Source organism: Typopeltis vanoorti, chromosome 24, assembly GCF_054136105.1.
Source record: "Typopeltis vanoorti isolate ZY-2024b chromosome 24, IOZ_Tvanoo_1.0, whole genome shotgun sequence".
Taxonomy (NCBI): domain Eukaryota; kingdom Metazoa; phylum Arthropoda; class Arachnida; order Uropygi; family Thelyphonidae; genus Typopeltis; species Typopeltis vanoorti.
Window position 1 is genome coordinate 63,904,192 of NC_143572.1, and position 17,201 is coordinate 63,921,392.

Consider the following 17,201-nt stretch of genomic DNA (forward strand, 5'->3'; position numbering starts at 1 on the left):
AATCACTTGGGAAGTTATTATTTTTCCGAAATGAACCAAAGAAAGGTTGAAATACCTCGTCTTACTTATACTCGTTCCAGCCTCCTTCGACTATAATAATAAAATCCACGAAAGCTCTGGCAGAAAACAGGACATTCAGTACATCGCCAATACTGTTTCACATTGTAAATATGGGTAAAAAGTTATAAATTATTTATAGAAAATTATACATTAAAAACATAATATATATATATTTATATATATATATAAAATATATATATATTTTTTTTTTAAACGTGCTCATAATATCTATCACAAGGCTAAACTTGATATATATATATATATATATATATAAAATATATATATATATTTATATATATATATAAAATATATATATATATATATATATATATATATATATAAAATATATATATATATATATATATATATATAAAATATATATATATATATATATATATATATATATATATAAAAATATATATATATATATATATAAAATATATATATATATATATATATATATATATATATGTGCTGACCAAGTTTTACGAACCAGTCACGATGCTCTTTACACCAATAATTCTGATAGCTATGGTTCATCTTTACTTTGTATGCAATTGCTCTTTAACTACTGTCCTACTTCTCTCATGAATCCTAGCAAGTCAGCTCCTGGTTGATCCTTTTCACATCAGATTTCCCTGATTTGCATACCAATCCTTCTCAGTAAAAATGTGTGGTGTCTCAATTCTTATCTGAATATACCATTTCAAGTTAGGATGAACTACGTTCGTCCTAACTAGAATAGATGACATCAGGATACAGCAACACCTGCTGCCATCTCGTGTTACCAATCGTAACTATCCTATTATTTGCATGTATGATCACGTTTTCTACTGTGGACGTCGATTTTTAGTTGTTAGATTTAAAACTCGAGTTTCTTCTGAGATAAAATCTGTATTTGCTTGTGTCAAAGAATCAGCTATCTCCAAAATGGCCCGGAACAGATCCAGAAAAGTTCCTTCAATTGTTGAGTAGAATATAGTATAATATAATATGGAATGGAATAAAATATAGTAGAGTATAATAAATATTTGAATTTTGTTACATGGCATTTCAGATACTTCTTTACATCTTTTATCAGATGTGTCAGTTATGTTCAAAAACCATTCAACTTAATATGCTAGTCAGAACCACATTGCTGTACGAAGAAGATAAACAAATCAGGCTGTTTTTATTATTAGTTTATGTTAATAGTTTTTGTTCTAGGTTGTTCAATGGCTCATTGTTGGCATCACGAGCACCTTATAGACCTTGTCCCTTTACATGACGTATGATGTAAGGTTATCTATAGTATTTTAACTCCATGTTTCCATACAAGAATATGTCGTTCGTGTTAAATATCCAATATTTAAGACCAAGGTCGACTCCGTGTATTGCTTTACCTTTAAGGATTTGGGTAAAATTGGCCTCGTGTTTCCTTGCTAATTTTTTTAACATTTTTACACGAATTATTTGAAGATAAGCAATACATACAGCCAACTTTTGTCTTACACACGGACATTTTTCTCTTCAGACAGCATGGAGCAGAAATGCTACCACAGATATTCATACATCATGTGAACAACCAACGTTCCATTTCACAATCCAGATTAAGAAAGGTTAAGAAAAATAATTTACTCTTGTCAACTATTATGGTAAACTCTAGAAAAGCTTTATACTAATATAAAAATATGCGATCATATAAATTTAATATTTATTATTATTATTGCACGGGAACTTCCACGGAATCCTAAGACTCATCGTGGGAGACCCAAACTATCAACTCAATATCTATCATACCTCACCTTGAAACCATTAGCAGACAAAACACAACTGGCTCAGGCAACCCATTCTATTCATTCATCACTCTACAAGCAAAAAATCTAGTCCTTACGCCGTTGCTAACCACATTGTTACCCAACTTCCAGGGTTAACCTCTTGTTCTGCCCCTCTAGTCAATTGCTGAAACATTTCCCCTGCATCACATATAAAATCCTTTAAGTAAGTTAAATGTTTCTATCATATCTTCTCATCAATCAAATTCTGCAATCCACACACCCTCAATCTATCCTTATAGGGAGCATTCCACAGACCACTCACCACTGGTCACTCGCATCTGAATCCTCTCCACCACTTCTTCGTCCTCAAGAAACCCAGGTGACCACACCTGAGCACAGTAATCTAGATACGGTCGCAAGGCTTTATAAAGAGGAATGATAACTCCATTATCTTTGCTTGTTAGTGTGTTCTTCAATAAGCAAGTAATCCTGTGATTTACCCAGTCTACTTTTGCAATATGCCCTCTAAACTTCAACTTCTATTTACTACTAAACCCCCCCCCCCCCCAATTCTTTGAATCCTCTTTTCCACAGGTTGAAATTGAGCTTTTCACCTGCCCAACTAGCTGTGGATTTGAATCCCCAGTGCTATGGATAATTTATGAAAGTATGTTAAGTGAAGTTTATCACCAGAGTTCTCAGTTAGCAAACAGGGAATTCTACATTGTTTATTGAAGGCCTCCAGTCTAGCACGTTCACTCCAGGATGTGTTTCGTGCTGACCAGCTCGAAATAAGAAGACCGGCATAAACATGTTAAATAGTTTCCAGATTATCTAATCCTTAGCTCATCTCTATTACTTATACTAGTGTGTTATAAAATTAGAGCTTTTTTTATTGGTTGATTTCAAATTGCCAAATAATAACACTTCGTTCATCAAAATCGAGTCATGGGCCATTGAAATATACTTGAGTGTGTATCTTTTCAAGGGTTCTTCGTACGATAAAGTGATTAGTCCATAGTATAAAATGAGGACGAACCAAAAGAATAAAGATGCAGAATATAAACTATCAAGCCTTGTTTGCCCAGCAGCATATTCATTCTCCGACCAACATATTATTTGTTTAAATTCCACTGTGGATATTTGTGAAAGTTTTAGGCAGAAGATGAGTTCCTTGGGCAGTGGACTGTTATTATTAAGTCCACTACCCTGCATATTGGAGGCCTGTAGTTGCTTGTGTAATTGTTCTTAGTTTGTTGTCTATAGTAGGGAATGGGATCATATAACCTTTATCCTCTCTACATAGTAACTTTTTGGGATTTTCATTAAATACAACCTGCTCTCCAAACATAGAGATCTACATGCAATCCTTCAAACACGAAGGCCAACCACTGTATGGACCGTACTCAGAGATACGGAGTTGCATCATATTACGCAACTTTTTTTTTCTCAAGAAGTATTTTTTTACATCGCGTTCATTAGTTTGTTACTTTATTAGCGCTTACTTATAAAGTAAACATTTGTGATCTTATTTTTTCTCCACTCCGGTAGGGAATATGCTTTTCTAACACTCTAACCAAGGAACACTCCCAAATGAAGTCAAATGTTACGTTTTCTCCTGTCTGAAGGGCACGTGTGATAGACAATGAATTTTTAACCAAGAAAATAATGTTGATATGATCATTATCTCTAATATCTTCAAGACTTCCCAGTTTTTTTTTGAGACGCTGAAATCTTTGGTAAGAAAACCAACGAAATAATTTGGATCGCAACTTTGTGATTCTGGCAAACTTTACAACCTGAAATGAGATTTTACAATATGTATGGTGATTAAAATCCTAACATGATTGATATTATATAACCAGTGCTGGATTTACGTATAAGCTAAAAAAGCTACAGCTTAGGGCCTCGCAATCTGCCGGGGCCTCAAATAAAAAAAAAATATATAAAAAAATTGATAAAACAATATTCGTAGAAAAATCTCTCAAATGAAGTCAGACATATCACGATGATAATTTCAAAATAATTTTAAATATACAAAATATAACAAAAGAAGTTTTTTCCCTCTCAAAAACGTATTAATTAAAATTTTTATCTTTAATACCTAAATGATTTTTAATTAATTTTAAAATCATTATTTAGAAAATGTTTGTAATCTTTTATTTTCTAGCATTTACTTCTGCTATTCCATTTCCAACCATGGATACCAGAAAAGAAAAAGAAAGCAGCAGCAGCAGCTTGAAGACGAATTCAAAAAAGCAACAAAACTTGATATATATTTCACCGCAGCAACGAAAGGTGATCCACAGATCCAGGGAGAGCAGCCAATTCCAAAACAACAGCCTATTGTCTCTGAGATCATAGAGTCTGGAATCTCAGCTGATGGAAATATTGTAACTGATCTCAGTGTGAGCATTGCTGCTGTTGGAGAACTGACATCTACAGTTGAAACAAAAAAATTCACGAAACTCAGTGATATTGGTCAATGGGTCTACATATGAGTATAAGTCTACAGTAAAAAGAAAGAGGATGAGAAACAAACAAGGCAATGATGGAGCTGTACCTGATGTTAATGAACAGCTTTCTCCAAGAGACAAATTTCGAGTGAAATCCTTCATTCATATCATAGACATCCTTGAGGCAAATTTAAAGAGAAAAGCAACAGTCTACAATTATGTTGTAAATAAATTTTCATTTTTAGTTGATTAAGAAGTTTCAGAAGTACAGCTACGAAAAGCAGTAGATACGTTAATAAAAGCGTATCCGCATGATGTTGATAGTAATCTCACGAGTGAACTGAGGCACTTCCATGCGTAAGTCAAGCAGAATTATCCTGAAAAAGAACATTTTCAACACAAAGATTTGTATCAAATCATTTTTCAAGACAAGATTGAGTTAGTTTTCCCTAATGTGGAAGCAATATTATGAATATTCCTGTGTTTAATGGTAACAAATTGTTCAGGAGAAAGATCATTTTCACAGCTAAAGAGAATAAAAAATGAACTGAGAGCAACTATGTCTCAAGAAATATTGTCTGCACTTAGCATCATGTGTAGAAAGTGATAAGTTATGTAGCATATCTTTCGATGACATAATTAATGATTTTGCTTTTGGGAAATCAAGAAAGAAAATGTTTTAAGTTATATCTTAGAGCCTTTTAGAGGATTATATAATATAATTATTTCTATTAAATATTGTTGTATTATAACAATTTATCCACTCCATATTTTGAATATTAATTTATATATATATATGTATATAATGAGTGAGTGAGTTCGATAGGCGAAAGGCTTTATATAAGATGGATGGGTTACATTTCAATGGATTTGGTGTACGGAGGCTTGAAAAAGTGTTGATGAATGAAGTGGAAGTGGATGTACAGACTCAGGGAAATTAGATTTATTAAGGGGGGGGGGAGTGTTATTGATGATAGCTGATGAGTTGCAGCCAAGAAGTATAGAAGTTGAACTGCAGGATAGAAAAGAGCACATTTGAGGCTATTTGGTGTGAGATGAGATAAGAGTCTAGCAGAACAAAATATACAATTGGGTGCTGCTATAGACCAGGTGATCGAATAGATGGTGGGGATAGTATGCATAGGCATATAAAAGAAATGAGTGGAAGGAGGGTAATTATTATGGGTGATTTCAATTATGGTAACGTTGACTGGAAGGAGGAGAGAGCACATGGGAGGAAGGAATTGGATTTTATGAGGTTATTAAGGGACAACTATCTGCGACAGCATGTAGTGGAAAATACTAGGGGGGGGGGCAGAGAGTGCTTGACCTAGTAATTGCATCTGAGAATGTGGCTGTAACGAACATGACCATGTTGCCACCAATTGGTGAGAGTGATCATAAGGTCATGACTTGGGGGGTGGCTAAAGGAGTGGAATTTACAATTAAGACAGGGTACATGTGGAATTACCGGACTGGTAAGTATGACATGCTTAGGAGTGTGCTTGGCTCAGCGCCATGGCATGTAAAACTGCAAGGGCTGGATGTTGATTGTGCATGGGAGGTGGTTAAGAAATGTTTCCAGGAGACAATAGCTGACTGTATACCAAGAATCCGAATAATAAATCAAGTAGGAGTTAAATGGATGAATAACACTATTAAGCTTGAGCTGCAAAAAAAGAAACAATTGTGGAGGGAATTTAAGGAGAAAGGTGACCAGCAGGTGCAGGAACAGTATAAAGCTCAAGCCAGGAAGGTAACAAGGGTGGTAAGAAAAGCAAAAGCGGATTATGAAAGAAAATTGGTAAAACTGTTTGGGATTATGAAAAGAGAATCCCAAACAGTTTTACCAATATGTTGCAAGTAAAAGGAAAAATGTTCATGGCAGAATGATTTTAAAAAATGCTGAGGGTAGGGAGGTAACCGAATCAGTCGATATAGTGGAATTACTGAGCGAGCACTTTGCAAGAGTATATCATCCAGGTGGTGACATTGCAGGAATGGAAGAACCAACAGCTTATACTGGAATTGTGACGAATGAAGTAGAGGTAAATAGTCTATTACAGAACCTCAATGTCAATACATCTGTGGGATTGGATGGTATACCAGCTTGTGTCGTACGCCAGTGCCCTAGACCATTTTGCTTAATTTGAGCCTCGGGTCTGGGTCAGTCCCAATGGGGCGGAAAGAGGGGAAAATAGTTCTGCTGCATAAAGGTGGTTTCAAGGCTGCTGTTGAAAATTACCGGCCAATCAGCATAACAGGAATTGTTATCAAGGTCTTGGAGAAAATAGTCAAGAGGAAAATACAAGATTGGATAGATGAAAATGGGATACTGTATCGGGGACAGAATGGTTTTGTGAAGGGTAGGTCATGCCTCAGTAACTTGCTCACGTATTATAACACAGTGACGGCTGAACTGGATAGGGGTATGGGTTTACAGTGATTCTACAGGACCTTGCTAAGGCCTTTGACAGGATACCACATGGAATTCTAATCAGTAAAATGCAACATATGGGGATGGATATAGGGTTGGTGAGATGGATAGGAAGGTGATTGATGGAGAGATATCAGAGAGTGGCTTATTCAGGAGTAGAGTCCACAAGACAGCCTGTGACTAGTGGTGTGCCACAAGGATCTGTTCTTGGACCACTGCTGTTTAATTTGTTCATTAATGATATAGGAAAGGATATGAGAGGAACAGTTCATTTGTTTGCAGATGATGCAAAGTTGGGTAGGGCAATAATGAATGCACATGATGTCAAAATTTCGCAGGATGATTTGGATAGATTGAAGGTCTGGGCTAAGGAGAATGGATGTCAATTTAATGTGGCAAAATGTAAGGTTATACATTTTGGGGTGAAAAGATTAGCAGCAGTTTACTACATTGGTGGAACTATACTCCAGGAAATTGATGAGGCCAGGGATTTGGGAATGTTGGTGGATAAGGAGTTGAAGTTTAGGGGACACATTGCAAAAGTGGCCAAATCAGTTCATCAAATCACTTGGTTGCTGAAGAATAGATTGAAAAAGCAGAGACAAGCATGTTATTGTTCCTCTGTATCGAGCCTTGATAAGCCCCCATCTCTACTACTGTCCCCAGATTTGGTCACATAGGTTTCTTCTTGATGGGAAGGAGGTTGAGAGGATACAGTGGCGAGTGACCAAGATGATAGCAGGTCTGTGGAATAAACCTTATGAGAACAGGTTGAGGATTTGGGGTTGCAAAAATTGGTTGATAGGTGGAGGAGGGGAGATATGATTGAGACATTCAAATTACTGAAGGGTTTCTATAAAATTAATTCAGAAGATATTTTTGAGAACAGGGCTGGTTGTGGGAGGACTAGGGGACATCCATGGAAGCTGGGCAAAAGTGTGGTTAATAAGGGTGTTAGAGCTGGGTTCTTTACTTTTAGAGTGGTGAATGAGTGAAATGGGCTGCCAGAGTCTGTGGTGGATGATGTGACAGTGAATGAGTTTAAGATGAGGTATGATAGATACTGTATGAATGTCGAATAGTTGTGATGAACATGATTTGGGGACTTCCTGGAGTTGTCCATAATAATAATAATATTATTATTATTGTTCCAGGCAACTCCAAGGAGTCAACAGGCTCATCAAGGGAGGCCCTGACATCATATCAAGAACAACTATTCATCATTGACACAGTATCTATCATACCTTGCCTTGAACTCATTCATGGTCGCAGCACCCACAACAGACTCTGGAAGCTTATTCCACTCATTCACCACTCTCCAAGTAAAAAACCTAGCTCTAACTCCCTTGTCAACCACGCTCTTGCCCAGCTTCCATGCATGGCCCCTAGTCCTCCTACCACCAGTCATATTTAAAAAAAAAAAAATATCTTCTGGATCAATCTTATAGAAACCCTTCAGTAATTTGAATGTTTCAATCATATCACCCCCTCCTTCGCCTATCATCCAATCTCTGCAACCCACAAATCTTCAACCTATTCTCATAAGGTTCATTCCACAGACCTTCTATCATCTTGGTCACTCGTCTCTGGATCCTGAAATGAAGAAACCCTGGTGCCCATAACTGGGCACAGTAGTCCAGATGGGATCTTATCAAGGCTCGATACAGAGAAACAACAACTTGTTTGTCTCTGCATGTTAAAGTATTTTTCAGAAGCCAAGTGATTTGATGAGCTGATTTAGTCACTTTTGCAATGTGCATCCTAAACTTCAATTCCCTATCCACCAACACTCCCAAATCCCTGGCCTCATCAATCTCCTGGAGTACGGTTCCACCAATGCGATATACTGCTGATATTCTTTTCACCCCAAAGTGCATAACATAACCTTACACTTTGCTACATTAAATTGACATCCATTTTTCCTAGCCCAGTCCTCCAAACTATCCAGTAAAATTTTGACATCCTGTGCACTCACAATTGCTCTACCCAACTTTGCATTATCAGCAAACAAGTGAACACTTCCTCTCAAATCCTTTCCTATATCATTGATAAACAAATTGGAAAGCATTGGTCCAAGAACAGAGCCCTGCGGCACACCACTAGTCACAAGCCGTCTTTTAGACTCCACTCCTGCATGAACCACTCTCTGGTATCTCTCCTTCAACCACCCTCCTATCCATATCACCAACCCTATATCTATCCCCATCTGCTCCAGTTTACTGATTAGGGTTCTATGTGGTATCCTATCAAAAGCCTTGGCAAGGTCCAGTAGTATTACTGTAAACCCATTACCCCTATCCAGTTTAGCCGTCACTGTGTTATAAAACGTGAGCAGGTTACTGAGGCACGATCTACCCTTCACAAAACCATGTTGTCCCCCATACAATATCCCATTTTCATCTATCCAATCCTGTATTCTTTTCTTGACTAATTTCTCTAAGACCTTGACAATGATTCCTGATATGCTAATCGGTTGGTAATTTACAACAGCAGTCTTGGAACCACCTTTATGCAGTGAAACTATTTTCCCCTCTTTCCACCCCCTTGGGACTAACCCAGACCCGAGACTCAAATTAAACAAAATGGTCAAGGGTACTGACAATTCTTTAGCTGCTTCTCGTACAACATGAGCTGGTATACCATCCAATCCCATGGATGTATTGACATTGAGGTTATGCAATAGACTACTCAGCTCCGATTCATTCATCTTAATTCTTGTATAATCTACTGGTTTATTCGTTTCTGCAATGTCACCACCTGGATGATATATACTTGCAAAGTGCTCACTCAGTAACTCAACTATATCAACTGATTCAGTTACCTCACTACCATCGGCATTCTTTAAAATCATTCTGCCATGTACATTTTCCCTTTTATTTGCTACATATCTAAAAAACTGTTTAGGATTCTCTTTAGCCTGCATGGCCAATGTTCTTTCGTAATCCTTTTTTGCTTTTCTTACCATACTCGCTACCCTTCCGGCCTGCGCTTTATACCGTTCATGTGCCTGCCGGTCACCTTTCTCCTTAAATTCCCTACATAGTTGTTTCTTTTTTTGCAGCTCAAGCTTAATGGTGTTATTCATCCATTTAACCCCTAGTTGATTTATTATTCGGACTCTAGGTATACAGTCAGCCATTGCTTCATGCAAACACTTCTTAACTGCCTCCCATGCACTATCAACTTCTAGTCCTTGCAGTTGTACATGCCATGCACTGAACCAATCAAACTCCTAAGCTTGTCATACTCTCCAGCCCGATAATTCCACATGTAACCTGTCTTAATTGAAAATTCCACACCTTTAGCCACCTCCCATGTCAAGACCCTATGATCACTCTCACCAATTGGTGGGAATGTGGTCATATTTGTTATAGCCAAATCCTCAGATGTAATTACTAGGTCAAGCACTCTCTGACCCCTAGTATTTTCCATTACATGCTGTCGCAGATAGTTATCCCTTAATAACCGCATAAAATCCAATTCCTTCCTCCCGTGTATCCTCTCCTCACTCCAATCAATGCGACCATAGTTGAAATCAACCATAATAATTACCCTCCTTCCACTCATTTTTTCTATTTGCTTGTGAATACTGTCACCACCATCTTTTCCATCACCTGGTCTATAGCAGCACACAATTGTATATTTAGTTCTGCTAGCTGCAATCTCACACCAAATGGCCTCAAATGTGCTCTTTTCTCTATCCTGCTATTCAACTTCTATTCTCCTTGGCTACAGCAAAGGAGAATAGAAGTTCTAGGAGAATCCCACTAGTTATATCATCTACAGTCAGCCATGATTCACTAATACCAATAACCTGTGGTCTGGAAGTGCCAACCATGGTCAAAAACTCTTCCTTCTTGTTCCTAATACTCCTAGCATTAGTGTACATGAATTTAAGACCCCCATTAGCCCCAACCCTACCTTGACGCCTTATATTAACTATCCCACTCTGATTTGTTGTCCTTATTCGCTCGGACATATTATATTCATTCATACATTCAACTGCCTCCCTAAGGACTGTATATCTATCCCCTCCTTAATAAATCTAGTTTCCCTGAATTTGCTCATCCATTACATTCAGCAACACTTTCTCAAGTCTCCTTACACCGTAACCATTCAAATGCAAGCCATCCATCTTATATACAGGGTGTTCGGGATAAATTTGACAGTTTCGTAAGGAAAAAGAAAATCTTCTTTGTATCTATTAAATTTAATGAATTGACAAAAAAACATTACAGGCAGAGTTAATTACAATACTATCAACAAGATTTACCCAAAATAACTACCATTAACATCGATCACAGCTTCAATTCTGCTTCGGAACCTCGAACAAGCTGATGCTACAGTCTCCCTGGGAAGGGCCGCAAAAACTGTTTTAATTTTATCCATTAACTGGGCTTTTGTATTACTGGAAGTGCGATTGGTGTCTTTTTCAACTGCGCCCCATACAAAATAATCCATGGGGTTAAGGTCTGGGGAGTTTGGAGGCCAAACATTTGGACTGGTGAAGTCGTAGAAATTTTCAGACAACCATTTTTGACTTTTCCCAGAGGTGTGGCAAGGGGCCGAATCCTGCTGCCATACATACGGCCTACCATTGGCTACCCTTGTTATCCAGGGCTTGACTACAGTTAGCAACTCCACGAACAAAGCCCGAATTCCAATGCCAGGGTTCTTCAACACCTGTTCCTGCAGATTTGCGAGGAATTCTGCTGTACGAACGCAATCAGATCGTCTGCTAGGGATCTTTCTTCTTGCTACATCCTCGTAGTCACCATTGCAAGTCTCTAGTTCATGCCTGATTGTTTTTACTGTATTCAGGGAGCATTGGGCAGCAGTCGTAATATCCTTATTTTGATGGCGGGCACGAATCATCATGATACAAGTTATTCTCTTCCATGATTCAGGTGGGTTCCAGCTATCCATCCTTTCTGACATCTTGTATATGAATGAAGAAGGGTCCAAACTTTTAAATGAAGAGAAGTGTGTGTTAATACATGTAACTTACGGAAAAATATAATTAATTATAAATATGTCAAATTTATCCCGAACACCCTGTAGATCCTTTTGCGCATCGAACTCACTCCACACATCCACAAATTACACACCACTCGTCATACATAACCCACGCATAAAATCATTCGCAATTATGGCCCTCCTTTTAAACATTTCACTGTCATACCGTGGCAAAAGACTAATCATTCTAACTCTCTCACTCTTTTCTTTTGCTACCTCAAACAATTCATTCAGGTCTTCTATCATTTCCATTTTATCTCCTTTCAAATCATTTGTACCTGCCACAACAATCCTTTCTTTCACCCTTTCCTTTTGTTCTCTAATAGACTCAGTTACATCCTTTATGGTCGCACCAGGTTGGTACGATTTTGTGAAATCCTCTACTAACACACCTCTTACTAACGAGTCTCCATACAGCACTCTATCCTTCATTTTGTTCATGTTCACACTCATACACCTATTTTTCCTGTCATACTTTTTATTATTGGTTGGTCCATTCAGTCGACTTTTGCTCATACGCTCTAGCTGTTGTTTTGCCCTTTGTATTGCACCATTCAACAACATGATCTCGCTCATTGCATCTATCTCATCTTTTTTATTCTCTGTAAAACCATTAATACTATCATTCACACTTTCTACATTCACACTCTCACAATTTTCTGGTACAACCTCGCCGTTTCTTGTCATATCCCTATTTTCTTCATTCTGAAGTTTGACAAAAATATCACACTCACGATCTGATATACACTTCAATTCCTCATTCTCTCTACATTTTCTACACACATTCAGTCCTTTATTATCATCTAATCACACTCTGACCGCACTCCGTAAAGCGTACATTTCGCAGCTAGTACACTGAAGCATCTCCTTTACATTACCGTTCTTGAAAGAAGATGGCGAGCCATCATTACTGGCCGCCATTTTCCTTCATACTGAAGCCATACTTACTAGTAACGTATTTTATCAAATTATAAACACCAAAAACACACAAACAGACGCACTAAGATACGCAAGGCAAACAAAACTACGCATTATTAAAGTAAATTTATCAACGATAACTGAAAATAATGCTTATCTTATCTGGAGCTTTCACGAACACTACACACTACGAATCCCTCTAGCGGCGACTTCCCGACATAGATTATGTTATAAAACACTTTAGTACACTAACTACACTAATAAAACTACAATAATATACTAAAATTACACAATTAAATCTAACAGAATATTAATAAATCAACAAAAATCACAAATCTTTCAAGAGCTCTCCGACAGTACGTCCTTTCACCAGCTAGCCTCGACACCAGTCCCCTATTTGGGTACCCAATTTTATGTGATATCTACTGTCAAATTTTCACCTGAATAAAAGATTAATTTTTTATATACTACCAATTATGTTGTTATATTAATTTAATTTTTACTTTTTATTTTCCTATTTTAATTTAAAACTTTCTGTTCTATGAGCCTTATTTGTCGTTTTTAAAACCCTTTAATTATATAATTAATTCTGTGATTTTGTAAACGCATACGTTATTATTTTTTTAATAGAAATTAGAAGACAATATATTTTCATATATTATAAAGGCATATATATTTTAAATTTTTCTGAGACTAGCTGATGTAATTTAAAACAGTAGGGGTCTCTGGGTTTTGTATAGCTTAGGGCCTCAGCAAGTCTAAATCCGGCCCTGTATATAAAATATGAATAGTTTCTACTATTGCCTAATAAAACTCATTTAATACGAATATATTATCTGCAAAAAGGGATGTTTTACGATTATTACAAAATTTAAATTTATTCTTCAATAGCCACTATGGGTTCTCTGGAGGAGAAGGAAGATTTTTACGATGTCAAAGAGTATCTCTCGGATGACGAGGACATGGAGTATTCCTATGATGCCCATGGTAAAGCAAAAGAACATGCCATTAAAGAAATACGAGAATGGACAAAGACGCAACCACACTTCATCAAGTGTCGTTTAGGTATACCACACAGTATTGTTAGATAATTAAGATTTTTATGTTTAGTTGAATACTTGATTATTATCTCTGGTAAACATTAGTGAGAAGAACATTTTGTCATTGAAGACTGGTTTGTTTTGTTCCGCTTTAATTTTTTCTTTTGTGCCTAGTGTTATGCAACTGAATGTTTTCCTCCTTCTTCAATTGTTTAAATGCTGAATTTTAAAGTGTTTATTTTTTTTTTTAAAAATTTATTAATTAGGTAATTTTTGTAACAGAAACATTTTGCTAATTAGTATCTTTTCTACAGACGACAATTTTTTGCTTCGGTTTCTCCGGGTGCGAAAGTTTTCTCTACCTCAAGCCAAAGAAATGTTGGACAAATATCTTACTGTACGAACACGGTATCCCCACTTTTATCATCAGCTTGACATAGAAGAACAAGGAGTCCGAGATCTCATATCTAGAGGGTAAGTTGCTCATTTTGAGAAATTGATTCACTTTTTTGGACTTTTGGTTACCCATCCATAACTTTTTATTGTCCGGTGTACTAAAGTGCTGGAGAATATATGTGACATTTCAAGGTGTTTCCATAAAATACTATTTTGGTAAATTAAGAGGGAGGGTGTGCCATAGTCGCTCTTCCTTATACCTTGACATCTTTGTTAAATCTTAACTCAGCTACTGTCGACAAGTGACAGCCTCCTCCGATTTCAATATAAAAAAAAAATAATAATAACTTTTTTTACCATCATCAAGTGTTATTATATATATATATATATATACAGGGTGTTCGGGATAAATTTGACAGTTTCGTAAGGAAAAAGAAAATCTTCTTTGTATCTATTAAATTTAATGAATTGACAAAAAAACATTACAGGCAGAGTTAATTACAATACTATCAACAAGATTTACTCAAAATAACCACCATTAGCATCGATCACAGCTTCAATTCTGCTTCGGAACCTCGAACAAGCTGATGCTACAGTCTCCCTGGGAAGGGCCGCAAAAACTGTTTTAATTTTATCCATTAACTGGGCTTTTGTATTACTGGAAGTGCGATTGGTGTCTTTTTCAACTGCGCCCCATACAAAATAATCCATGGGATTAAGGTCTGGGGAGTTTGGAGGCCAAACATTTGGACTGGTGAAGTCGTAGAAATTTTCAGACAACCATTTTTGACTTTTCCCAGAGGTGTGGCAAAGGGCCGAATCCTGCTGCCATACATACGGCCTACCATTGGCTACCCTTGTTATCCAGGGCTTGACTACAGTTAGCAACTCCACGAACAAAGCCCGAATTCCAATGCCAGGGTTCTTCAACACCTGTTCCTGCAGATTTGCGAGGAATTCTGCTGTATGAACGCAATCAGATCGTCTGCTAGGGATCTTTCTTCTTGCTACATCCTCGTAGTCACCATTGCAAGTCTCTAGTTCATGCCTGATTGTTTTTACTGTATTCAGGGAGCATTGGGCAGCAGTCGTAATATCCTTATTTTGATGGCGGGCACGAATCATCATGATACAAGTTATTCTCTTCCATGATTCAGGTGGGTTCCAGCTATCCATCCTTTCTGACATCTTGTATATGAATGAAGAAGGGTCCAAACTTTTAAATGAAGAGAAGTGTGTGTTAATACATGTAACTTACGGAAAAATATAATTAATTATAAATATGTCAAATTTATCCCGAACACCCTGTATATATTTAGTTTCACATAGTTTTTATCTTTCATTTCCAGAAGATGGTAGTGTCTGATTGCTGAAGCATTGGTATTAGGTGGTTTATGATTATTCATAAATAATTTTAAGGTTATTGAAATTATAACGTATTATTGAGATATAATTCATGCTACGTTTACTTGAAATTAAATAAATTGAATCCTGCATATTTCAATAATCGAAATAATTGTCCTTTTTTTAAGTTGTTCCCACCCACAAAACGTTATTTGTAAACCTATAGTATATTTTGTGCAGTGGGTGGGCTAAGGATATTCTTTTTTATTTATTAATATTATTATTATTATTGTATTTTTCAATTTACTTTTTTGCGAAGTCCAAAGACCAATCATGGATTGTTATTTCTTTTTTTCTGTTTTTTTTTTTTAAAGCCACTACATGCCAATAATCGGGGCAGTGGTCTCACACCAGGGAATAAAATAAAATCGCATCACACCTAAAGACAATCACAAACATTCATACCCCCGGCAGGATTTGAAACTGCAACCTGTTGTTTGGAGAGCAGATAAGCTAAAGATTTGGGCAATTTATTATCAGTTTTCTTAAACATATGTTGTAGATACTTGGCAGAACACATAATTCAGACTTTCCATCAAAATTATATTTGAACAGTTTTGAACTAAAATAGAGGCATCAGACTCCATAAGGAATCACTTTATGTTTGTCAGCTGATGCTTATGTTAAGCCTATTTGTAAAAATAAAAGTTATGTGTTGAATGAGGGAAGAAACGTAAAGCCGTGTGAGGTCAGCATTTATGACAGGATTTAAAATCAGGTCTTTCCTTCCAAAAGGCGCTTTTGTTTTAAATGACTAGCACTTCTTAAAATATAGTACAGAGCTAAAAAGCGTTATTATTATTGTTATTATTATTATTTTTTTTTAACAGTAATGGTTTTTGAGCAATGCACAAAATTACCAATGGGAATAAAAAGCGTTAGTAAATTTACTTATTTTATTTTATGATTCTGCCTATTAAGATAATTGGAAACTGGTTTCAGGGATTCAGAGATTGTTGCTATTACACTTCTCAGCAGCAAACATTCAGTTAGTTGTCAGATTCAAATTTCTTCTTATTTTATGAAAATTCTGTGACGTGCTGAGATCATACTGAATAAAAAAATTCTACTTCGATCGCAGTGGCAGCCCATGAAGTTTTAAGTGGGGGTGCTACATATACATAATAATTGAAAAAAAATTATTTTTTTCCTAATCAGTAACCAATTTATTAATAAATAAATCTTTAGATTTATTTATTAATAAATTGGTTACTGATTAGGAAAAAAAGAGTGTTTTTAAAATTATTTTGTGTAGGCAGCACCCCCACTTAAAACTTCATGGTCCGCCACTGTTCGATCGGGAGTTTAATCATGTACGTGCATTATGTAGCTAAGGTCATACACATACATAAGGTCGTACATACACATAAAGGCTTCAGGAGTACTGAGGCATTTACAGTGGTCCTTTCATTCTTTACCATTTTTAAGTTCTATATTTTTAGTCTTTAATATTTTTCACTTTTAATTTTTACAAGTTTTATATTGCATTTACTATTAATATCACATCATTCATTTCCAAATTTATTCTCATCCACATTCCATCTTTTAAGAGTATCTTATAATTTTTACATTTTAGATTCATATTTATATCTCAGATTTTAAATTTTAAGATTCAATGGGGCTTCATCTTACAGCTCTGCTTATCATTAATATCATATTATATTTACTCATCACTATCTATAATCTCCACTTCAGAGATCATGATTGCCAAAAATAC

The 17,201-nt window shown here is 36.2% G+C and overlaps 1 protein-coding gene across 1 annotated transcript in view; it reads left to right on the forward strand.

The window, feature by feature from the left end:
* The window catches only part of LOC150093313 (alpha-tocopherol transfer protein-like), a 69,041-nt gene that overhangs the window by 13,686 nt on the left and 38,154 nt on the right, over positions 1–17,201 (forward strand). Inside the window, exons 2-3 of the mRNA XM_090413310.1 lie at positions 13,536–13,709; positions 13,999–14,158. Coding sequence (XP_090269436.1) covers positions 13,541–13,709; positions 13,999–14,158 — 329 coding nt within the window. The 5' untranslated portion in view covers positions 13,536–13,540. The remainder of the gene's footprint in view (positions 1–13,535; positions 13,710–13,998; positions 14,159–17,201) is intronic.